Source organism: Delphinapterus leucas, chromosome 3, assembly GCF_059928025.1.
Source record: "Delphinapterus leucas isolate spDelLeu-1000000601 "Yukka" chromosome 3, BTC_Dleu_Yukka2, whole genome shotgun sequence".
In the NCBI taxonomy this organism is placed as follows: domain Eukaryota; kingdom Metazoa; phylum Chordata; class Mammalia; order Artiodactyla; family Monodontidae; genus Delphinapterus; species Delphinapterus leucas.
The window spans coordinates 114,043,162-114,067,083 of record NC_143131.1 but is presented as its reverse complement, the minus strand read 5'-3'; the positions used below and the strand labels follow the sequence as shown (position 1 = coordinate 114,067,083).

The window sequence follows — 23,922 nt, the reverse complement described above, 5'->3', positions numbered from 1 at the left end:
CCTCCCCCCAGCCAAAGAGCCTTGTCCAGAGGCAGGTGCAGGCAAGAAAACGGCAGTGATGATGTAGGACCGCATGTGCTGGGAGTAGGTTTCAGAAAACATTTCCTGGAGGATGCTTGTTAACCAGCTGACCAGAGCTGCCCTGCTTGTCCAGTTGTCACCTGAAGGGCCCTATGGAGGGATTGTTTTCTTCTCTTACAGGTGGCCTACACAATTGCAGGCATGGTGATGGGGTGCCACACAATGCTCTTTTGAAATGGCTGGGCCAGGCCTCCTTCTGTGAGAAGTCCCCGGTGGAGAGATGAGGAGGGGTCTGGATGCTCAGGAGTTGCTGAGCTAGCTGCAGGGCCCACCTAGGAACAGGTAGCTCTGGAGCAGGGAGCTGACATCTCCTTGGTGGCCAGCCAGGGGCACCACTTGGGGTGCCACGATGTTCAGTAGAATCGGGTAGAGGCAGCAGAGCCAGGTGGTTAAGAGTGTGGACCTTGGTGTCAGAGCTGCCATTTCTTCGCTGTGGTCTTAGGCAGGTCACTCACATCCCCAAGCTGCAGTTTTATTATCTGTGAAATGGGGGTTACAGTCACTGTGTCATAGAGTTACTATGAGGTGGAAATGAGAGGATGCACGTCAAGTGCTTTTCTGTGCCTGCACAGTGTAGGTGCCCCAATGCCAACTGGTAGCGTAAAAGCAGAGGGAGGGAGGGGTCCCCAGTAATCCTGCTCTGGCTGCTGAGGTAACTGAGGGTTGCCCACTTCCTTTAGGGATGGTGATGGGGGCTGTCACTGCCCACTCATGCGTGGTGTCCTTTCATCAGGCACCTGTAGAACATCTTGGCTGTTTCAGGCCTACTTGCTCTGGTTTATTTCAAGCTGCCATTTGACCCCTCCTCAAGCCTGAATCACCCTCAACACCAAGGTGCCCTGTTAACCAAACTCTTCTGTCTGGTATTGAAGGCCGCTTCTGTCCTGAGCTCCTGGCACACTCATGAAAACCTTGAAGGGTTTTCTGGTTAGCTAGGAGCTGAGCATGCCCAGCCCTGGGCCTGTGTTAGGCCAGAGCTGAGGCCAGATCAACATTAGAGCATCTGGACAGGCAGCAGCCCAGCAGGCCAGGGGCCATCAGAGCCCAGATAGATGATCTCCTGTGGAGAGCATGTCTTCGGGGTGAGGGACCATGCTCACTCATGGAGTACTTCGTGGGTAAGTACTCCTCCTTAGGGTTTGTTCAAGGCTGGGGTGGATGTGGGAGGAGGATGTGGCCTTGCGTCTTGCTGTGAAACTTGAAGCTGGCATCTGTTTCTCCTCTTGGGTGCAGAGCCCAATCATTTGCCAAACTTAAAAGGAAAAGGCAACATCTGGAGCAAGCTTGAGTCTGGCGACCAGACAGCTCCTTCTGCACACCTCTGTGTGCCTGGCAGCCCTTCTGACTCTTCCCAGAGCTCCTCCTGAGGAATGTGATGCTGCTTGCTGGTCTTCTCAGTGCCCCAGGGCAGTCCATTCTCAACTCTTTGGCCCTTGGCCTTCCAGCGTAGGTGATGATAGTAGCCCCACCTCTTGGGGTTGCTTTGAAGATTGATGTTGCATCTTATGAATTTAGCCAGCATTCCTACCAAACACTCAATAAATGATGGATAAAAATAAGTATTATCAGGGGGAAACTGAGGTAGTTTCTTTGAGGCATCATCTTTGTCCCCATATTACTGTGGTACTTTTTTCTTAAATGATATTTAAAGGGCACTTGAATTAGCTCAGCTCAGAAAGCCTCTTTGGAGTTTCTTCGCTCTGCTCAGTACAGCACTGCTCTGTGCTGGAAGGTATAGGAGACATGAAATAAGGAACACGTGACATGGCTTTTGCCCTAGTGGAACTTCCATTGATGTTGGGGACACACAAGCCCACAGACCAGTAGGGGAATAGGGCAGGTCTAAGGGACAAGTTAGAAGCACTGGAGTCCTACAGTGGGGGTAGCAGGGGGAATGAGAAGTGTGTGGAAGAGCAAAAAGCGACCATGCTATGATTCGATGGATGCAAAGCACTCTGGGTCAGCGTTGCTCGGACTGTGTTCAGCAGAACCGAGGTGTTTGGTGAAATTTAAGAGGTAGTCCACCAAAACATAAGGCTCTATGGGTGAAATTAGGAGATGGCTAGATTCACACTCCCTCTTCTGAGATGGATATGTGAATACCTTTGTTGAGTTCCTGAGTAAAGGAACTGGTTTTAGTTTGGGTACCACCGAGAAACCGCTCTCTTTACTGCAGGACTTTTCAGAGCCTTTAATATACTGGTGTCCCATGAATCCCCAAGGGAGGGAACTGTGATATGTAGTGGTTCCCAGACTTTTATCAGAAAGCCTTTCAAGGAACACCTGTAAACACCTTGCACCATACCGTGTGAGGACACTTATGGGTTAGGCCCATGAGAAATGGTCCATGAGAAATGAAGAGTGCCAACTGAAGAAACAAAGCTGAAGGCCACCATGAAGGATGCATTTTGGTCTGGCTCATGACATTGAGGCGCAGAGCTTGGCTAATAGATAAGGAGACCTAGGTCTGCCTCCTGCATACAGGGACCAACACATTAGAAGGTGCTTCAGCATTCACACAGGGAGGCTATGACTTGGGAAAGCTGTGCAGTTATTCTGCTAAGCTGAGCCACTCATGCGTTGACCACTCTCCAGGGCTGTGCCAGTCACTAATATGCCAGACAAAAGTCCCTGCCCATGGGACTTACCCTGGAGGGAAGTGCCTTTGGAGGCACTCACCCAACGCCTGATGACATCTTTTTCTTTTTCTGGTCCAGAAACCCTGTTACATAGCCTGATCACACAGCTTATTGTGCCAACCTGCCTGCTAGGATGTAAGCCTGTTTGCAAAAATCAAATCTGTTCTCAGAGGATTTCTCCACAGTAAGGAGGGTGGGAAGCCCTGGCTGCCAGCTCTCAAGACTGAATGTTGACACTTTGTAATAAGTGTAGACACCCCCCCACCCCCGCTCCCCCAGGGGACCACCATGAGAGTTCTGCTGATTTGGATACCCCAGCTCTGGTCTGTTTAAATACCTACTGTTGTAGTATTATATTTCCACCTCTTATAGGATAAGGCCGTGGCTAGAATTATTTTTTCTGTCTTTTTTGGCTCTAATCTACAAAATGATGAAGATATCCAGACTTGCATATTCTTAACCCCCTACTCCTTTTCCATTTCCCCATGCCCTGTCCCTCACCATGCCCTGTGTTTCAGACCTCGGTCTTCCCTCTCCTGTTTCTCGTCAGTGACCAGGACCTCCACACTCTTCTAGCAGGCACCTGGCATCGCTCACAGCAGGCACTCCAGTCTGAAACTGTCTGCGGGTACTTCGCTAACCATGGGGAAGTTTACATGGCCAGCTCCTGACCTGGGGAACGAACAGGGTTCACCCAGGGCACCCTTACGGCTGCTTTACAGACTGGATGAGTCCTAGCCCTTGTGCCTGACTGCATCCTGTAGTAAAACCCCGGGGAAAAGGGATGGTTGTTAAAAATACATCTTGCTGTCTGGTTTTGGCTAGTAAAGTGATCATCCTCATCCCAAATTTCAGCTTGTTTGATTTCTAATCTATAACTCAGGTCAGATGTTGCATATCCCTTTGGTGTTAGTCATTGTCTGCACTCCATCCCTGCCCCCATCTCTTGTAAGTATAGTAGGGAGAGGCCTCCTCTGTCAGCAGTGTGTCCTGTTACACAGATACTCATTTCAACAAACATCCATCCACTTAGCATTTCTGGCCTGGGAAAGGAAGGATCCGATAAGCTTGGAAGATTACGGTAGGCAGAGCCTGCAGTTGTCTCTGTCACTTACCTGGCCTCTTTACCACTTTTCTATCCGGAACAGCCAACTGTGTCCTGTACTCACACAGCTAAAAATAGGGCAGGGAGAAGAGGACAGGCTGGCTCCGTGATGCTCCGAGGCTCTCTGAATTCCTATGTCTCTTGCTTGTTTGCATGACCACCCTACCTTAGACTTACACTTTAGGCCAGGACCCAGCTAACTCTTGCCAGTGACTTCATGCTTCCCTGGGGCTCCCAGAACCCCACAGCACTCACTGTTCTGCAAAGCCCTTCAGCAGCTGAAAGGGAGGACTAGATTTTAATGAGCCAGAGGGTTGCTGCGACTAGAAAAAAATTGGAAACACAGAAGTTGAAACTCCAGTGTTCTGGCAGCCTATATTTAAATGTATGTTCCCTTTTCCAGTTATGTGAGTAATTTATTTGAAAATTTAAGAAGGGAAAACTCACTCATAATCCCACTGCCCAGAGATAGCCGCTGGCACTGAATGCCTTTTGTGTGTATGTGTACATGCATGAAAGGGAGTTAGATTTTAGTCTATTTGTTTTCATTAATATCTGCTATTGATGATCACTGTACATGATCATACGAAACAAATCATGAAGTCATTAAGGGAGAGCTACATTGTCAGTCCTCCTCAGTCTCCCAGGAGGAATAGATGATTCCGTGGTGGATGAACGTTCAAGGGGCGCTGGAAAAAAGTAGCTTTTTAGCACAGTGTTCCCTTGACATTTCCCTGATGACTTGTTGTCAGATGGCCAGCCTGTTAGCAGACCCAGGTGAGTCAGACCTCGGGGCTGAGGCCAGACATAGAAACCACTGAGGGGTGGAGTTTCCCCAGTGCTTCACTTCCCCATCCAAGGTGTGGAGGCAGCAGCACGGCTTGAGGACGTGCTTCTCCCAGGGCCACTTGAATCTGCTGCAGAGCTCAAAAACTGAACTTTTATCTGGTCCTTCATTCAGTTCTTCTAAAGAGGCCATGAGGTTGTCCAGGAGAGTGTTAAGTGTGGCCTGGGCCCCCTTCACAAAACAGTGGCCCCATGTCCCCTGTACTCCCAGCCCCGGGGCTTGGACCACATCACTTGGATCAGAGAAAGGAAAGGTCTCATTGCTTTCTTTTGCAAATATTTTCTCCTGCTCTGTGACTTCATATTCTCTCAACACTGTATTTCAAAGAGCAGAATTTTTTTTATTTTAAAAAAGTTTCAATTCTTTTTCTCACGTATTGTGCCGTTGATGTTGTATCTAAAAAGTCATCACCAAACCTTGAAGTCATCTAAATTTCCTCCTGTGTTGTCTTCTAGGAGTTTTATAGTTTTGTATTTTACATTTAGGTCTCTGATCCATTTTGTGTTAATTTTTGCAGAGGGTGTTAGGTCTTTGTCTAGATTCAGTTTTTTGCATGTGGATGTCCAGTTGTTCCAGCACCATTTGTTGTAAACCCCTCTGCTTTCTTGAAGATAAGCCACGTTGCCTAGGAAACCTCAGTGGTCAAGGATTCTCATTGTTGCTTCATGATTTCCCTTTGAAGGGCTATATGCAGCTTTCATTTCTGTCATTGGGGTCAGCATATGCATAGCTGAGTTCCCACCAGAAGTTCTGTTTTCGCTTGGGCCAATGGGAAGGCACGAAGCACTACAAAACTGATTCTGGATTTAGGCAAGGAAAAATGTGTGACCCAGACTGTGCATGCCTCTTTCATTCAGACCTTCCATCTGGGCTCACTTTATACATCCTTTAGAATTTCATTTAGTGAGGTCTTCTGGTCGTAAGCTTTCTCAGGCTCTGATTTTGAACATGTCTTTATCTCATCCATAAAGTTTTTAGCTGTTGTTTCTTCAGTGTCTCTATTCTAGTCTCTTTCTCCTTATGGAACACAAATTAAACATTCATTAGTGTTTTATCTAAGTTCCATATCTGTTCATCTCATTCGTATTTTTCATTTCTGTCTCTCTAGATTACTTTCTGGATAATTACTTCTGGTCTATCTTGTAGAACTATCTCCCAGTTTACTAATTCTCTCTTCAGCTGTGTCTTATCTGCTATTTAATTCAGTCACTGAACTTTTAATCTCAGTTGATATTTTTTACTCTGGAAGTTGTTTGGTTCTTTTGTGAATCTGCTTGGTCATTCTTTATAATATCTTGTTTTCTCTTCATTTTCAAATTTTTCTTTAAATATATATCATACACAGTTCTCATATATTTTTCTGAATAATTATTTTTTCCCCAGCTTTATTAAGGAATAACTGACAAATATAATTGTATATATTTAAAGTGTACAATGCAATGCCTTAACATAAATGAAATGATTACCCAGTTTATCTGAAGTCTTTATGAGTCTGTTTTTGCTGGATTTTCAGTCATTGTTCAGAAAGCCTACCTCTCTCCAAGGCTGCAGAGGAATTCCCTCATGCTCTTGCTTAGTATTTTTATGGTTTAATTTTTTACATTTTTCCTATGACCCATTTGGAATTTATCCTGATATATAGCGTGGGAGAGGGATCAACTTAATTTTGTTCCAGGTGGTTACCCATCTGTCTCAACACAATTAATTGGATATTCCGTCTTTTCCCTGGTGATCTGAGATGCTGCTTTTACCATACATGAAATTTCTAGATATAATTAGGGCTACTTCTCGACTTTCTTTTCTGTTTCATTGGTATGTTTATCTAGTTATATACTTTATAATATGTTTCTCATATCTGGTAGGTCTTTCCTGTCTTTTTATTTTTACACAAAGTAATTGTTTCCTTTAATAAGTAATACATACCAATGACAAAATTCATGTTCCCAAAGGACATACAGTGAGACATGCATTTCTCTCCCTATTCTTTCACACACCCAGTTCTCCTCTCAAGAGACTATCAGTGTTACCAGTTTCTTATATATGTTGTATATGTTTCTAAATATACTCTTCTCCCTTTTCATTTCAAAATAAATACAGTAAATGTAATGGGTGCATGTGATATGCAGAGACTGACATTTATATTTGAGCCAAAATCTGAGGGTGGTTGATCTGCCTCTAACCTGCCCCAACATCGCTGGTCCCCTCAGCCAACCTTGAGTCCTGATTTGAGACTGAGAGGGACGGCCTGCCTGGATCCTGGGCCATCCTGGGGCTGCTTTCCCCCGGGATGACAGCTTTGTAGTTCACACGGCCTGCCATGGATCCTGAGTATTTGTTCTAATCCATAAAACCAGGACAGTACCTTGGAGAACATCCCTGCACTTCCATCCTGCATCACCGCCTGAATGCTGCAGTGCTTGTTCACTGGTTTAGTAATTCATCTGGAATGACCTATTTGTGAAAGAGTTACCAAGCTCTGACCAGGTACAAGGTGCTGAGCTGGGTGCTGGGGGTCCGAAGAATCACTGTTGATTTCAGCAGATTTGTACTGAGTGTCTGTGGTGGGTCAGACATCCCTAAGGACATGTTAGTGACCCCCAAGGCTGGGACTATGCCTTCCCTACCCCCTCCCTCATCACTGTGTACTCAGCGGCTCAGCACATAGGTTTTTGTTGAAGGGTAAGAAGACTAGTTAGAGGAAGGATGCATTTCTGGAGGGGGGAATGTAGGTAATGTCAGATGCTGCCAGGAAATTGGTAAGGATGAGAGTTGAACTAGACCCCTGGATTTTTTTAATGATGCATAATTAGGATTAACACCAGGGCGTCGTGGACCAGACCTGCCTGAGGAGAGGCAGGTGGCAGGGCAACTGTTGGTGGCAAATAGGAAGGCACTGGGAGTGTTTCAAGAGTTGATCTCTCACTCCTGCCAGAAAAGGAGGTCTCCAGCTGAACCTCGAATAACAGAGGAAGCCAGGAGCTGCCCACCTGATTAAAGTAGCAGCATCCCAGGAGAGGTGCTTGAGGTCCCCCTGGGTCTTCCGTGGATGACCATCAAGAATGGCTTTAAAAGAACTACTTACTTACTGAGAGGAGGAGGAAGTAGGTAAGAATTCTACAAATATCTCTTCTCTCAATATCTTCCTGTTAAAATATCAGCAACTAATAAAATATATTTATAGCTCTCTTACCTTCTTTCCCTGCCTGAGGGCTTCTCTGTTTAGTCAACCCAGAATAAAATACCATGACAGCAAAAAGCCACTTCTCAGAACTATAAATAAGTCCTAGCAAGGAGACAAACCCAAAGGATACTAACCACAGTCAGCCTCTCTCTCTCTCCCTCTTCCCACCACCCCCTCCAGTTCTGGTTGCCAAGAGGATGACACACACACTCCTCGGATTTGCCAGGCTGCTCAGCCAGCCTACAGCTCTGACCCTGCCTCCGCCTTCCCTCCCTCCCGCTCTCTTCCTTTATCTTCCACCCCACCTTCTTCCTTTTTAGACAAGTGCCCTCCATCTAGTGGCCAGAAAACGTGTTCCCTGGTACTTCAAGAGGCCTGTGGGGTCTACAGGGGGACATGTGTCGGTCTACAGGGGGACATGTGTCGAATGGCCTTGATAGAAGACATTTACATATGTCCTCCGTATAGAAGGAGGCTCCTTCTCTGCCAGAGCCCACATTTCTTGCCTGCAGAACTGTGAGGACCATGTGGAAATCCAGGGCCTCTGGAAAAGGCTAATCTATCGGCTTCCTTTGCCGTCGATATCCTGATTGATGCTTCCTGTGGTAATGGGTAACTGAGGCAGTCTTTGGTTAACATTTCTCTGTTGTCTCTGTAAATCTGGATATTGACCGCTGCCACTCGATATCTGCTGTTCATTCAGAAAATGAAGGTCTTTAACTCCAGTAGCATTGTTTTCTTTGCTCTCCCACCTCTGCCCCAGGCCCTGGCAGTTTCCCTCACAGATTAAAATCGTGGCTTGTCAAAATGTGAGTTTTGGGGCACAGAGGGCAGTGCTTTGCACGCAGGCAAAGGCGGGACGGTTTAGATAATAAAACGCCTGCCATACATTGAGCATTTACTATGTGCAAGGCGTTGGCTAAGTGCTTTACATCTGGTAACTCACTGAATCCTCAAACCACCTATTTTGCTTAGGAGGAAATTGAGGCTCGAGGAGTTTAAATAACTTCTCCAAGGTCACTCAGCACAATAACTCATCTCTAGAAGAGCATTTCTGTAGGCTCTCAATGGAGCTGAAATCTTAGCAGTGAAAAGGTGAGCCCTGGGGCTTGGGATTACTCAGTGCACTTTGCATCTCCTCTGCCTTTAGTGGACATCTCAGGAGGATGGGATATGCCCAGGCCTCCATGGCTGGCTCCTGTCCTCCCCAGAGCAGCAGCCTGGCCGAGGAGGCAGATGTGGACTCACCGGAGGAGCGGGCCCTGCGCAGTCACAGGTGATTGCCAAAGGGCACGTGGTGTGGGTGTGTCAGGCAGGAGACAGCCCCGTGGCCTGCTGTGGGCAAACAGGACAGGGGTCCTGCGGGATGGACCTGGAAGGACGAGTAGTCCCTGACAGGAAGGAGGTGCATGAGCACAAGAAGGGTGATGGCCATTGGAGGGACGTGTGCTGGGCTATAGGGAAGGGGCAGTCTGGTCAGTGTGGGAGGTGCTGCCTGTAGCTGGACACAGAGGTCCTGGGGGAGAAGCACCAGACGGCCGCCCTGAGCAGAGTGGAGGGCAGTGCCCAGTCGGGTGTGGGGAGGCTGTAGCACTCAGCAGCGCTGAGGGTGGACTGAAGGGCCAAAGGGTTTTGCCCGATGTCCCTTCATTGTCCTCTTAGTGAAGGGGAGGTGGAATCCTGGGCAACAGAGCTTAGGCAAATCCTTAGACAAGTGGCCCTCAGCATTGGGAATTCGTTTGGGCAGACAGGGCTGGGCTAGTAAAGGTGACCCCAGGAGCGGCAGCCCCTTTCGGGGCCTCCCCTACTATGACACACTCATATCGCTCTAAAAACAGTCAGTTATGGAAGAACCTAAAAAGTCTTCATGTGGTCAGATCTTTTTTTCCAGAAGCAGGATTAAGCAGGCTGGGACAGATGTCAAGGCAGGAGGGTGCTTACGACATACAGTTGCCAAGGCCAGTGGGGTGGCATATAGCATAGTTGCCATTTCTCATTTATGCTGTGTTTTCAATTTACTTTTTACATTTTGAAAAGATAAATTGTGCACAAGATAAACTCAGACAGCGCCAAAAGGGTAGAAAAAAATGTCTCCCTCGGATCTGGTCACCAGTTCCACTCCCAGGAGGCAAAGCTGTGCCACATCTCCAGGAACACATGTCAGCGCGGGCTTAAGCGCGGGCGACAGGCATGGCCTCTGCCCCCCACAGGATGGCAGCCTACAAAAGCCCTGCTCTGCTCCTTGTTTCCCCTTTAAAAGTCCATCTGGGAAATGGCACCATGTCAGGGCTCTTTAAATGAGTTTCCTCTTTACATTACACTCTTCAAATCATTTCATGTCAGCAGACATCTCTTGATTGTTCACCCCTTCCTGAGATGAATTAAGAACAAATGGCTGTGATTTTCCATATCAAAACAAACATACATATTAACCATTTCCTTGTAAATTAATTTCGAGTCCTTGAAAGCAGTGAGCGGTGGGGAGAGGGCCCTGCCCGGCTGTCAGCCAGGCCCTGGGTCAGAGCAGGTTCCTCTGGCCTTCCCCAGCCACCTCGTCCTTCCGCCTTCCTTCTGGGGCCTTGACTTGTGCTGCCTCAGCAGCTGGCTTTGGTCCTGCCCTTGCCACGCTACCCCTGCTGAGTCAGGCAAAAGCCCCAGACCCCATCCTTAGGCAGAGGATGCCTGTGGGGCCACCCTGGGTGCTGCGTAATATCAAGGCAAGTCTGGCGCACCGAGGTTAAGCGGGTTCAAGTGCATTTTTCAAACATATGTAAACTGTTAAGTGTAACAGCAAAGGGTAAACTATCAGGGGAGGAAACGCCAGGTTTTCCATATTGCTTCTCTCCTCCTCCTCTTGGCTCTCACGTACATCCCATCTATCCACCTAGCCAGCCAGCCAGCCAGCCAGTTATTTTGATAGAGGAAACTGAGGAAAAGAAAGTATAGTTTCCTTCCCATAGAAATCAAGCCTGTTATACTCTGTTTTAAAAGATAAAGTGTGTGGCCGTAGCATCAGTATTTGGAGCTTACGTTTACCAAGTGTTCTAAGCATGTCGTTTGGTAACTCATTAATCCTCACAAGCCTAGAGGTGACCTCAATTATCATCCCCTTTTATAGAATGAGAAACTGAGGCACAGGTGTGTCTTGGCAACTCTCACAGCTAAAGTGCAGGAGCTGTGATTCACACCCAGGCTGTTTGACAGCACGCCCCCGGCTTCAGCATGGTGCTGTTCGGGGCTACTGCCTCCACTGAAGACAGACCTAGGAGGTGAGCTTACGCAGAATCGCTAGAGACTTGGGGAAGGAAGAGCAAGGCTTTCCTGACGCACCAAGCTGGGTTGGCAGTTTAAATGAAGGTAATATTTGCCAAGAATCATAATCTCTTTTTTGTTAATCTGAATAATGCAAAATGACTAATTTTTTATTTTGAAATACCAAAAACAATTAGCTTACTTTAGAAACTCTCATATTAAGCTGTGTTTCTTTCTTACTGGGAGACTGTGGGATAGGTGGGAGAATGGACCAGATGCTGCCTCCTGGGCCCTTGGCTCATGGGCCCTGAGGAGGGGATCTGTCATGTGGGCTTAACAGCAGTGGACAAGTTTGTATGAGACTCGGAACATCTGCAGAAAAGCAACAGAATGGTTCATTCTTACAAAATACCTTGTTTTCTGCACAGAACATACCACCTTCAATTACTGCTGTAGGTTTTTATTTTCTCTGTGGAACCCCTGTTTCCTCGGAGGCCCCTGGGACAGGCAGACTAGAGAGCTTTGCTCTGGCCCACAGGCAAGACCCCGGTGCTCCAAGCTGACGGCTCAGCGGGCTTCAACCCCTGCCACTCATCTCCCGAAAAGGTGGGATGTGGGCCGGTGGATTCTGGGCTGCCGAGGGAATTGGAAACTGTGGTGCAGTCAGGACGCAGGAAACGCTTAGCAGTCGCTCTCCGATTGGGGTTGATTGGGTTAAGGCCTTCCAGAATGGCGTAAAACAGTTCTGAACTCAATGAACTGCCGATGGCAGCCTGACGAATGGAAGGAAATACGATAAACAGATTCCTTGTCGTGCTGTCGGCTTTGTAGCAGATACCTGTTTTCTCCTTGGGATTACGTGAACATTTGCTTTCCTTTGATTTCTGGTTGTTCTTTTCAGTATTGCTTTTGTGAGAGGAGACGCTTCAAGCAGTTCTGTAGAAGCCCCCGACTCTTCCCTTTGCAAGGTCTGTGTTTAGCCTTTGGTGCGGCCTCCACACATCACCTGTTAGCTGTTAGGAGTCTAACTCTGCCAACCATGACTTCAGCTCCCTGAAGGGAGATAGAATGCTTCAGTACAACAGATAGGGCTCAGTTCAGGCGTTTGGGGGGGAAAAAAAAAGACTCTAAGCCTTTGGTCTCTTGGTGAACTTGGAAAGTAGACCTATCAGAGGTATTCATGTTCAGACAGCTGGGCTGTAGCTGAGAAGGCTGCCAAATAATGCTGTTACTCAAGATTGTGGGAATTTCGTCAAGTGGCCTTAAAACAATCGCGTTCCACGCGGCTGGGGAATGGTGGGCCCAGGGGTGCCTCTGCCGTGCCTGCTGCTCTGAGGAGAGAATAAGGTCACGTCGCTGGGCCAGGCCGCTGCATATGATGGAGCCAGCGACTCACCGCTCGCCAGGGACCGGCCCTGGCCAGGAGTCGGAGCCAGAGACACTCCGGTGTTCTGCCAATTAGATCTTAAACAAAAAGATGTTAAAACAGGAAACTACCTCACAAGGTGGCCGGTGTAGCTCATCATTCAACCTGTCCCCTTTGCAGTGTTTATAACTGGGGAACCTCACCGCACTGAGGGTCCTCCCCAGAGTGACCCCACGTGCTCTGAGCCCCACACCAGTCCCAGTGCTGGTCGGCGGTATCAAAATCAGACTGTCACTGGTCAGGAAGACTTGGCTTGAGGGGTGGAGGACCTGGTCAGGGGTTTGTTTCTTCTCCCCGTTACTGCTCTTTGCCAGGTTCCTCCCATGGTTTCTTAACGGGTTCCATTTGTTTGGGTTACAACCTCAGGGCTGTGGCTCCTGAACCTCCTTCCGAGGCAGGATCCAAGCATGGAGCTCTGGAAGCTGTGGAGAAAAGATTTTGCGTCTGTAGATGTGCTGCTTTCCTGGTTCTCTTTCTCAGAATCCCTTTTTTCTTAAAACAGCCAGAGGCAAAAAAAATTTAGAGATGCACAAAGCCTTCCAAAATGCACGATTAATCATGTGCAGGAAACCCTCCCGGGTAGGGAGGCACGGACTGCATTCAAGTCGAGGCAGAGCTGAAGCTGGCTCCGGCCTAGCCCAGGAGGCGGCCCCCTTGCTAGTGGGGGTGAGGGGCCCATCCCCGCGGGCAGTGGGCATAGTGGCAGGAACCCGGGCACAGCCCTGAGCCTAGGGCTTCCATGAATTTGACCTTGCTATCATTTGCAAAGCCGAGGATCACTTACTAGGAAGGAAACTTAATCAGGAAATCACCTTTGGTGGCGTGTGCCCTGCCCCAGTTCCTCGGCACTCACCACCCTCTCTCCTGCCCTCCCACAGACGTGCCCTGGAGAGCAGATGGGAACTGATCCATCTCGTTGAGTTGCTGGCAGTTGGCACCTCTCCTCTCCCACTGCAGCAGGCAGCCCTCTCTCAGCCAGGAAAGCCCTTTATGATTGCCGTTTCTAACACTGGACTGAGGACGAAGGGGGGTTGGGATTACTGAATACTTGGCAAGGGGCGAGTTCGTGCTCTGGGTTCCTACTTTTGTGCGCAGCAGGAGTGCGTCCTCCATCTTTCTGGGCTGTTGTCAACTTCCCCAGCCCTCTGCCTGGGGCGGAGCGGGGAACACACTTCTCATAAAAGGTGTGTCTCTGAGGTGCTCCCTCTTGTGTGTCCCTTGACCGAAGCCGTTGCGGTGGTAACTATCCAACTGGAAAACATGCAGGAGTAAACGGAAGATAAAGCTCTTGCGCAACCAGCCAAGATGGGAATCCCTGCCCCTCTTTGTTTCCCCACTTGACGCAGCTCCCTCCCTCCCCACAGGGCTGAGGGTCCTCTCTTTGAAGATAGGGAGTGGGAGGGCCAGTTATCTTGGTCTTCGCAGATCACAGGTGAGCTGGGGTTTTGCAGAAAGGAAGGAGTCCTGGATTTTCTAGCTCCTTGGTGAAGAAGTCAGAGGAATGACAGGAAGGACACCCCAGCCCAGCTCTTTCTGAGGAATTCGAACACTCCTCACCCCACTCCACACACCTCTCCAGCCCCTCCGTGTCCACCTTGTTTTACTCCCAGGTGGATCCAGTCTGGCTTCCCTGCGTCCAGGCTGAATTAGCAGTAAGCGAGCACAGTCCTTGACATTTCCCATGTGGAGAAACTCAAACTATTTGCGATCGCAGACACAATGTGAGAGTGGCGGCGGAGGGGGAGCTAGTGGTAGTCCAGGGGAGTTCTTGGAGAACTGATCGTCCTGTTTCTCAGCTGTGGGCGCTCCTTAGAGCTCAGTGCACTGCTTTACTTGCTTGTGTTACATACTGCCTGTCCCTCACCCAAATCAGGGGCCCAGACACACTTGGAGTTCTGGTGACCCCTCTCCACCCTCCAGGTCTTTGCATTCATTATCCGCAGCTTCACCGCACAAAACATAAAGTAGTGATGCCAAAAATAAAACGACCACTTGCCCCTCCCTCCAGCCTCCACCAGCGGCCGCTGTGCCTTCTCTTGGGGAGAACCTGCACCAACACGCTGGGCAGGAAGAGAAAACAGGCCACTTCCACTTCCCCGAGAAACCATAATTTCAAACGATCTTCTTGCCAAATGGATGGGCTTAGGACACTATTGTGGGTTTCTCTCTGTCTCTCTCTCTCCTTCTCTTTCTCTCTCTCTTTTTAAATGAGGGCCAGGTAAAGCATTCTTAGCACATGATGGGGAGAAGGTTGTAATACCCCAGCCTCCTCCTGTGTATTCTGGCTTTGTAGATACTGATGGCCTCGCGTTTCCTGTGGCCTCAAAGTGGAGGAAGGCTGGGGAGGTGAGGGGGTGGTGGAGGCCAGGAAGCCAGCCAAGTGGGCTACAGCTCAGCGGTGCCAGCTGCCCTCTCCAGCCTTCCTGTCCCTTGGGCTGGCTGTGGCTGGCTCTCCTTCCTGTGCCCTTACTCCTAGGGTCAGGCTCCTGTTGCGTCAGGCTCCGGCCTCACTTCCTCACAGGCAGTGAGTTGGACAATAGTGTTGCAGATGTGCTGCCTCCTGCGTGAACGTGGGAGAATGGAGGCCAAGCTGGGCTCATTTCTGCACATGGGCATCAGGTCACTTAGGTATCCCAAGCACGCTTTCTTGCTTGGCCGTGACAGGGTCATCTCCTCTGGGCTTCGGAACACACAGTCACCATCAGTTATAGGGAAGCTTCCATGAAATTGACAGGTGGGCCTGTACTCAGGCTGTATGGGAAACAGCCCTGTGGAGACTAATGGATGAGGGTGGGAAGTGTACTGATTATCTCCCCTTCTTCCCCGGGCCTCACTCTAGTGACTTGTTCATGTGACGTTCAGGGTGAGGGACCCCTATGGCCTGGGAGCATCAAGCAGGCAGGGGCCTCAGTTGCCTCTGGTGTCCAAGTATCATCAGTGCAGTGATTGATTATTGAGTAAATGAATTCCTGCCTTGGATTTAGGCATTGAATCCGTGTGATGCAGGTGTGAGTATCCAAGCAGCTTTTCAGCTTGACACACAGACTAGTTTTTGCATTGGGTTCAGCTGTTAGTACCCCTTAACAACAGAAACCATGTAATATTGTAAATTTTAAATACATGGTTTTAATGTAGCTAGAATTTTTTCCCTAGTTATTTTATAATGATTCTGAGTTTTCGCTTTGCTGGAGACATCTAGTGTTTGCAACATAACTTCGAATATTAGAAATCCTTTAGTACCAGGAAGAGGTCAGACTTGAGCTGAGCCTAGAAGGGAGTGCTAGGTGGATATGACAGGCAGGGCTGTGGCGTGGACAGAATTGCAGAAGTGAGGGTGTAAGATACATTTTGGGACAGTCTGCATTTCTCATTAAGAAAATGAGGCGAAAGTGATGAGGTTGACACTTACAAAGAGAACTGGGCCACCAAGGAGAAAAAAATCTCTTGCCAAAGGGTACTTCCTAATTTTCCCCATCTTTGGTGCTGTGGAAGAACCTGTCTTCTTGTCTGGCAAACCCTGCCCCAAAGGACTGGTCAATAAACTCTAACTTAGCACCAACTCTAAGTCAGGCTCATATCCTTCTAGGTTTTTTATTATTTTGTGGAAAAAGTCAAATATACAGAAAGCTGAGAGAGGAACTCTCTGACGTCTTGCTCTCTTACATCACTCCTGGATTTAACAGGTGTTAGTATTTCACCACATTTGTTTTCCTCTGTAGACTTTTTCAGGATTATCTGAGTAAATTGCAGACACCAAGGCCCTTCACCCCTAAATACTTCAGCATGTATCTCCTAAGGACAAGATGTTCCCTTCAGAGTGGTAATACCATTATCACACCCAAGAAAACCAGTAATTCCTTTGTGTCTAATATCTGGTCTACATTCAAATCTCCTCAGTTGTCTCCAGAATGACTATTATAGCTTTTTTTGCAATCAGGATCCCATCAAGGATTGACACTATATGTAATTGGCTGTTGTGGCTGTGTAGCCTCTTTTAATCTACTACACTCCACCTTTTTTGTTTTATGTTTTTATGACATTGACTTTGTAAAGGGTCCAGTCATATCCTTCTAGTTTTGAATCTGAGTGTACAGGCGTTCAACATTGGTTCCATTAACAGAAATTTACTAAGTAATATGCCACCACCCCCTGAAGTCCTGTAAACCCATGTATGACCCGTTGCTCAAGATGCACAGTTCAGTCTCGGCCACACTGCTGGCTCCACGGGGTTGTTGCTGGTGACGTCTGGAGCGCTGACTGTGGGCAGCCCTGTTCTGGGAAAGGGCTTCAAATCTCAGCTCTACCACTTCTCACTGAGGGCCTTCAGCTGGTGGTCCTTTCTCCTCTCTAAGCTTCAGGGTCTTTATGTCCACAACAAAGGGGTTGGACCAGGGGTCTTCCTAGTCTCACTCAGCTTTTCCTCTCAACACCTCTGTGACTTGGCTCCAGGTGTTGCCAGGCAGACCGCCTGCAGCTTCGTAGCTCGGGGTAGCTGCTTCGGGAAGCCAATTGCCTGTTCCCATTCCTGGCACCAAGAACAGGGGATCCGGGAGGATGCACACGGTTCTCTGATGCTTTAACGTGACCACATGCCCTTCCCCTCTGCTCCCCACAGCGGAGATTCTGGAGCTGGCTGGCAATGCAGCAAGAGACAACAAGAAGGGCCGGGTCACGCCCCGGCACATCCTGCTGGCCGTGGCCAACGATGAAGAGCTGAATCAGGTATGGGGCTCTCCTTTCCCTCCCCCACCCAGACACACCAGCAGGCAGTCTTGCTGCCCAAGAGTTGTCTGTCCAGAGGGAGGGTGCTGTTTGGCTGGCCATCAAGGGTGTGGACTGCATTTTGGACTATTAGCAGCTTCCCCGTCCCCCCCCACCCCATGGCAGTTTTTCCCCAAGATTTTATTGGTTTGGGGGAGGGGAATGAAACAAGGTATTTGGCTCTCCTTGGAAGAAAGATGGTTCTTTCTTCCACCCGAGTGGAAACTCCACCCGAGTGAGGGACTCTGAAGACTTGCTCCCCGTGTTGTGAGCCAGGGTCCTGTCAGCCTCCTTGTAGATGCCATGGAGGAGGGAGCTCTACCAACCAAAAGCAAGAGCATGGGGTGGGGGCAGGGCTGAGTTCTTGAAGGTCACGGACGTGCTGGCCTGACTCACCATCCACTACTTTGGTTTTCCTGCAAGCTGCTAAAAGGAGTCACCATCGCCAGCGGGGGAGTGTTACCAAACATCCATCCGGAGTTGCTAGCAAAGAAACGAGGATCCAAAGGGAAGTTGGAAGCCATCATCACACCACCCCCAGCCAAAAAGGCCAAGTCTCCGTCCCAGAAGAAGCCCGTGTCTAAGAAAGCAGGGGGCAAGAAAGGGGCCCGGAAATCCAAGGTGCGTAGGTGATTTGGCAGGGACGTGTGGAGGGTGGGGCTGGGCGGGTGCCGGCAGGCAGGGTCATGCGGGCTCCCCTTCCTACTGAGGGCTCATTCCCCTCTGGGGTGGGGGCCTGTGGAACAAATGGAGCTGGTGACAGAGGGCTAGTCCAGCTCAAGTGGCCAGAGTCTGGACGCAAGTTGGGGACTAGATTTCTGTAGGCAAGGGGGATGTGGGGAGGTGCTGGGGCAGATAGCCCCAGGCTGGAGGGACCTGGTGCCCACGCTTCCAGGAGATGCTCACGCCCGTGGGATGGGACATGTGTATACAGGAGCTTCCCTGTGCGAGCGACAGCAACCGAGTCCTGCCCAGAGCTGCCAGCTGCCCGCTTGCCCTTGATGTGCCCAGAACTGTCATTGTGTTGCCATGGCTGCATGTCCTCCTCCGAGCCTGTTCCAGCAGGGATGGTTCAGATGGTTAGCTCTCTGAAATGACCACCTTGTTAAGGAGGAAAATAGATGCGTTATTTGGGCGCTTCCTGCCAGACCCAGCTGGGATTGAGACTAGGTCGTAGGTGCTGATCTTTCTGTGGGGAGCGAAACCTTCTCATGAGTGTGACCTAATGTCTTCTAGGATGGGGCAAGCCAACTAATCCCAAGCCAGGATCTTCCTGGTCCACCCTCGGGAGGTCCACACCCGTGGCTGGTTGCATTCACCTGTCTGAGACTCCAGGGTAACTGGGACACATGGTTTCTGTTTCTTCCTCGCTGGGCCCTGCCTCTCAGCTGTTGTCACAGACTCCAGGGCCAGCAGACTAGGAACAGCGCAGCTGTGTTTAATAAAATGGAATCTCAAGGCTGCTCCACCCTGCCCTGCCCTGGGGTGCCCCCTCAGGAGTCACCCTTCTGGCCTCTAGCCAGACTAAGAGGAAATTATCTCTGGCAGAAGGTGGCCTCCCTATTTTGGAAGACCCCCAGTAATATCCCCTTGGAAATGCCCTGCAAGGCCTAATGCAGTGTCAGTGTCAGGACATTCTTACTAGAGCCCAAAGCCCTCACCAGAGTGAGCTGGTGAGGACACCTTCCCAGAACAGGTCCAGGAGCAGTGACCCGGAGCCACATGCCAGCCCTCCCTCCCAGCATGTCCCCTCCTCTGAGCTCATCCAGACATCAGGCAGGCCTTCACCACGTGGGGGGCACCTTCTGTGACCTCTCACCTCCCACCCACACTGTTTGAGGTGTAAGAGGCTGTATTTTTTGTACATCCTTCTGGGTGTGGACAAACACTTCCCTGAAAACGACAAAATCTAAATTCCTCTTGCCAACAGACACCCCCCACCCCACCCTACCCCACCAGGCTCAGAATCACTCCCAGCTCTTTGAGAGAGAAACCGGATACAGAAGAGTGTCCTGTAAGTTATTTCCAGACACTGCACTCCACCTTGCTCACAAGCCCTGGAGGAGGCTCAGGGCAGGCTGGGGATTTCACAGAGTGCTCATTCCTGCTAACTATAAAATTAGCAGATTGAACTGTTTCTTTTTTCCCTTAACAACATTTGCATTTGGGGGGAGGTGCAGGACAGGGAAGGCAGGGGAAAGTGCCTGTGTATCCCCCTTTAAATGTTAAAAAAGAAGATGAAGATGCCAAATCCATCATCTCTTGATTATGGGCCTCAGGGAGCTGGCTGCCCACAGAGCAGGGGGCCAGCAGGGGCAGAACTGTGGCACCTCTCCAACCCGAGTGTCTCTGGCAACCCTGGGTTGAACCTTGCTCCCTGTCACCCCCAGTCTTCTGGCATAGTTTTTGCCCCGTAACTTTCCGAACTTCCCAACTTCCCAAACACTATGAATGCTTTTTCTTTCTTTTTGGACTTGAAATATAGAGAGTGTGTGTGTGTGTGTGTGTGTGTGTGTGTGTGTGTGTGTGTGTGTGTGTGTGTCTTCTAGTAGCTATGTTCAGAACTCAGTGTTTCTAATAACCATATGCCAATAATCACTTGAACGCTCAACTTTTCCCTTGATTACAAAAGCAGGAAGTCTGTTATGGTGGTCTGTTTTTCTTCTGCACGATAAAACACATTGTCTGCTTACTGTACCAGTATTTGGCTAACATTAAACCCTGGGGGAAGCTGAAATTGGAACCGTGAACAGCTAATTTTCAAAACATTTGTTTAATGTAAATTGTGGTGCCAGCTCCCAGAAACAGCGGAGAACCCTGCATCTCCAGGTTTAAGTGGAATGTTCTGAAAATAACCTTTCTAGAGACATGCAGACAAAGCCTTAGTAACATGCTAAAGCACTTGTAGTGAAAGGGAGTTGGTATTTTTCAAGTGTCAACACTTGAATTCCAAATCATAATTTTCTCCCCAATTCTATGTAATTGGAAGGTTTTGAAAGTCTCCAGTTGTGACAGCTGAGTCAGCCGTAGTGGAAACTGTTAGAGAAGGCGACAGAACCCACCAGGGGCTGGGCATCCGGGGCCCTGGCAGTGACTTGGGGTTCCTCCTTCTACTTGGGTGGCCTCAGGCAAGTCTGTGCCTCAGTTTACCCCCCGCCATGAAATGATGGGGTCCATCCCAGCCCTACAATTTACTGACTCTAGTGAATGTTTGCATAATGTCCTTGTGTAGGTAATGTGTGTGAGAGCTTGGATGGTACAAAGAGTGTGCGGTAATAAAATCTCACTCGGTCCTCCCACTTCTCCCCAGAGCAGTCTCTGGAATGAGTTTTCATGTACCCTTTCAGAAGGTCTAAGCACATAAAAAGCATACAGATACATAAAGTCTTCCCCATCCTACTGGCCTTTAGAATGTGTGTGTGAGTGTGTGTGTGTGTGTGTGTCGTGTTCCCCACTGTTTTTGCAGTGTGGTGTCAGTGGTTACTGGTGCCAGCTCATCTGGCTTTATATTCCAGTTTTGCCAGTTGCTGGCTGTGTGAGTTGGGGGAGTTACTTCATTCCTCTGGTATCTCAATTTCCTCATCTGTAAAATGGAGGTATAACACAGGGTGGTGGTTGGGAGGCTTAAAAGAGGATTCATGTGAAGTGCTTACAGCAGTGTCTGGCACACATGTCAGCTGCCGCTGTTACTCCCTTGGCAGTTCTTACTCATCTTGGCGTGTGGAGCTGCTTTAGTCTCTCATGGTGTGACTCGTTACTGATACTGTAGGCAGGAGCAATGTACCCAGTTCTCTATGGATTGTTCCTCGTGTCCATTCTGACAAACAGTGCCGCAGTGACCATCACTGTGTGTGGGTCTCTGTGCATAAGTGCAAGTGTATCTGTAGGAGAAAGTCCTCAAGGTGGACTTACTGAAGCAGAGAGTGTATTTTTTAACTCTGATGGCTGTTACTCCCATATACAGCATATTATCCCATTAAGAAATTTCAAGAGTGGACTTATTTACACATTTGACACTGAGTTGTTGAAAGAAGATGCATCCATTCGATCCATATTTATCACATCTACATGTGCTTGTTCCCCTTCTTGGTAGTGAGGGTACAGCACCTTGGTGCTCAGGGAGCTCTGGTCTAGTGAGGGAGGTAGAGTCACTGCACAAGGCGGGGGGGGGGCAAGTGGTGCTCCGACCACAATAAAGTGGAGTGATGGCATGGCAGTGTTGTCTTACATAGGTGCTCAGGGGAGGCTTCTCTGGTAAGGTAACACTCAAGGCATTTAAGTGATTGAGAGGAGAGAGCTCCTGGCACAGGGGGGAGCATGCCTGGCTCTTCCCAGAGAGAATGGGACAGGCCTTCATGTGGGGTCCCCAACGTTTCAGAGAAGCCTGGGGAATCTTCTCAAGATAAGGTTTTATTTATTTTTTTTATTTTACTTTTTTAAGAGGGACTTGGCTGGCCCCAAATGATTTTTTGTTTTGTTTAAATTTTATTTATCTTTTTGGCTGTGTTGGGTCTTTGTTGCTGTGCACAGGCTTTCTCTAGTTGTTGCGAGCGGGGGCTACTCTTTGTTGCGGTAGGCGGGCTTCTCATTGCGGTGGCTTCTCTTGTTGCGGAGCACAGGCTCTAGGGCACTTGGGCTTCGGTAGTTGTGGCGTGTGGGCTCTAGGGCACTTGGGCTTCAGTACTTGTGGCTCGCGGGCTCTAGAGCGCAGGCTCAGCATTTGTGGCACACGGGCTTAGTTGCTCTGCGGCATGTGGGATCTTCCCGGACCAGGGCTCGAACCCATGTCCCCTGCATTGGCAGGCGGATTCTTACCCACTGCGCCACCAGGGAAGTCCAAAATAAGGTTTCAAAATGCTTAAAATACCGAAGATTCTAAAGGAAACCATTTATGCCTAAATCTTCAAGGTTAAGACCCCTGTCAGAATGCTCACCAAGATTCATAGGATAATCTTTAAGGTATCTCCAAGAAGGCAGTTTTTGCCAAAAGTTTTGATAAATAGTCATCTCACCTAGGATTTTTCAAATGTAAACCCGCTCTACCACCCCAGTTGAACTCCACCCCCATATGTGAATCACTCTTCCCCATCAAGAAGATACACTTGCTCCTCACTGCCTGGCAAAAAGCCCAAGATGATTTTGGGAGAGCGCCTCTTTGAGAAATATTTAAACTGCAAATGAGTGATTAATGTTCTGGTAAGGGATGCCAAAAAAAGGGATTGGTTCTTTTGAGAAGCTGCCATCCTTGCAAAATTTTGCTGACTTTTTAATGAAATTTCCAGAGATTCAAACAGCAGAGCAAAGGAGACTAGGCGTAGGTAATCTTGGGTTGATAATTTCACACAAGTCTTTTTGGACACTCAGTTCTACAGATTCTTAAATATGTCTCCCACTGACTCTGACCTTACAGGTTTTCTGCTGCTCAAAACAAAACTGGGTGTATGCACAATACATGGAGTTTTTGGATTTGTACAACAATATGAATTTCTAAAATGTCAGTCTTTTTTTTTTTTAACATCTTTATTGGAGTAAAGTTGCTTTACAATGGTGTATTCGTTTCTGCTTTATAACAAAGTGAATCAGCTATACATATACATATATCCCCATATCTCCTCCCTTTTTCGTCTTCCTCACACCCTCCCTATCCCACCCCTCTAGGTGGTCACAAAGCACCGAGCTGATCTCCCTGTGCTATGCAGCTGCCAATCATTTTTTTTTAACTCTTTATTGGAGTATAATTGCTTTCCAATATTGTGTTAGCTTCTGCAGTACAACAAAATGAATCAGCTATAAGTATACATATATCCCCATATCCCCTCCCTCTTGAGCCTCCCTCCCACCCTCCCTACCCCACCCCTGTAGGTCATCACAGACCACAGAGTTGATCTCCTTGTGCTATGCAGCAGCTTCCCACTAGCCATCCATAAAATGTCAATCATTTTGGAGATGGACAAAGTATTGCTTGCTAGCTTTTGTCCTCCCTGGGCCAGGTTGTGTAAAGAATCTACCATCTACTCTCACCACTTCATATAAGAAAGCGCATTTTAATACCAAGAAGTGAGGAAGGGACTTAATCGCAGACTACAGACCTTAGGAAAACTTAGGGCACAGTTGTTACGATTGGAATATAGTGACATCTCCCAAGGCAACTGTGTAGACCTGAAACACCGTGTCACGGGCTGCACGCCTTGCAGGGAAGAGGCAGGTGTTGGTTGCCAGGTGGACAGACTGTGAGAACTGGGAAGGAGCAGCTGGTCTTGCACAGGGTTTGCCACTTTCTCTGCCTTGGCCACTTGTTTAGTCAGTTCTCCTGCCTTATCTCACTTTCCTGATGAGGAAGCTAAGTCTTAGGGAATGTGAGCCATGTACCTAAGGCTATGCGGCTAGTAGACCAGGGCTCAAATGCAGGACTTCAGAGTTCAGATATAGTGTTACTTGTGTGTCCTGTGACTATGGACCACGTCCCTAGGTAGAATCCCCTCTGGTCTGATGGTAGAGGGCTGCAAAGCCGCCCACTGCAGAGTGAGTGGGGCAACACCTTAAAAAACTTTTTTAAAATAACACATTCTGGCCTCTCATTAAATTTGTTTGTACATTCATGATATATATTCTGTTTATAATTTCCACCTC

General features: G+C 48.7%; 1 protein-coding gene across 13 annotated transcripts in view; it reads left to right on the top strand.

Annotated features, from left to right (window-relative positions):
• Positions 1-23,922, top strand: part of MACROH2A1 (macroH2A.1 histone) — an 80,219-nt gene that overhangs the window by 13,585 nt on the left and 42,712 nt on the right. For all 13 annotated transcript variants that reach the window (XM_022588850.2, XM_022588849.2, XM_022588846.2 and 10 more), the window contains exons 3-4: positions 17,147-17,253; positions 17,716-17,913. In XM_022588850.2, the coding sequence (XP_022444558.1) occupies positions 17,147-17,253; positions 17,716-17,913 (305 nt within the window). The remainder of the gene's footprint in view (positions 1-17,146; positions 17,254-17,715; positions 17,914-23,922) is intronic.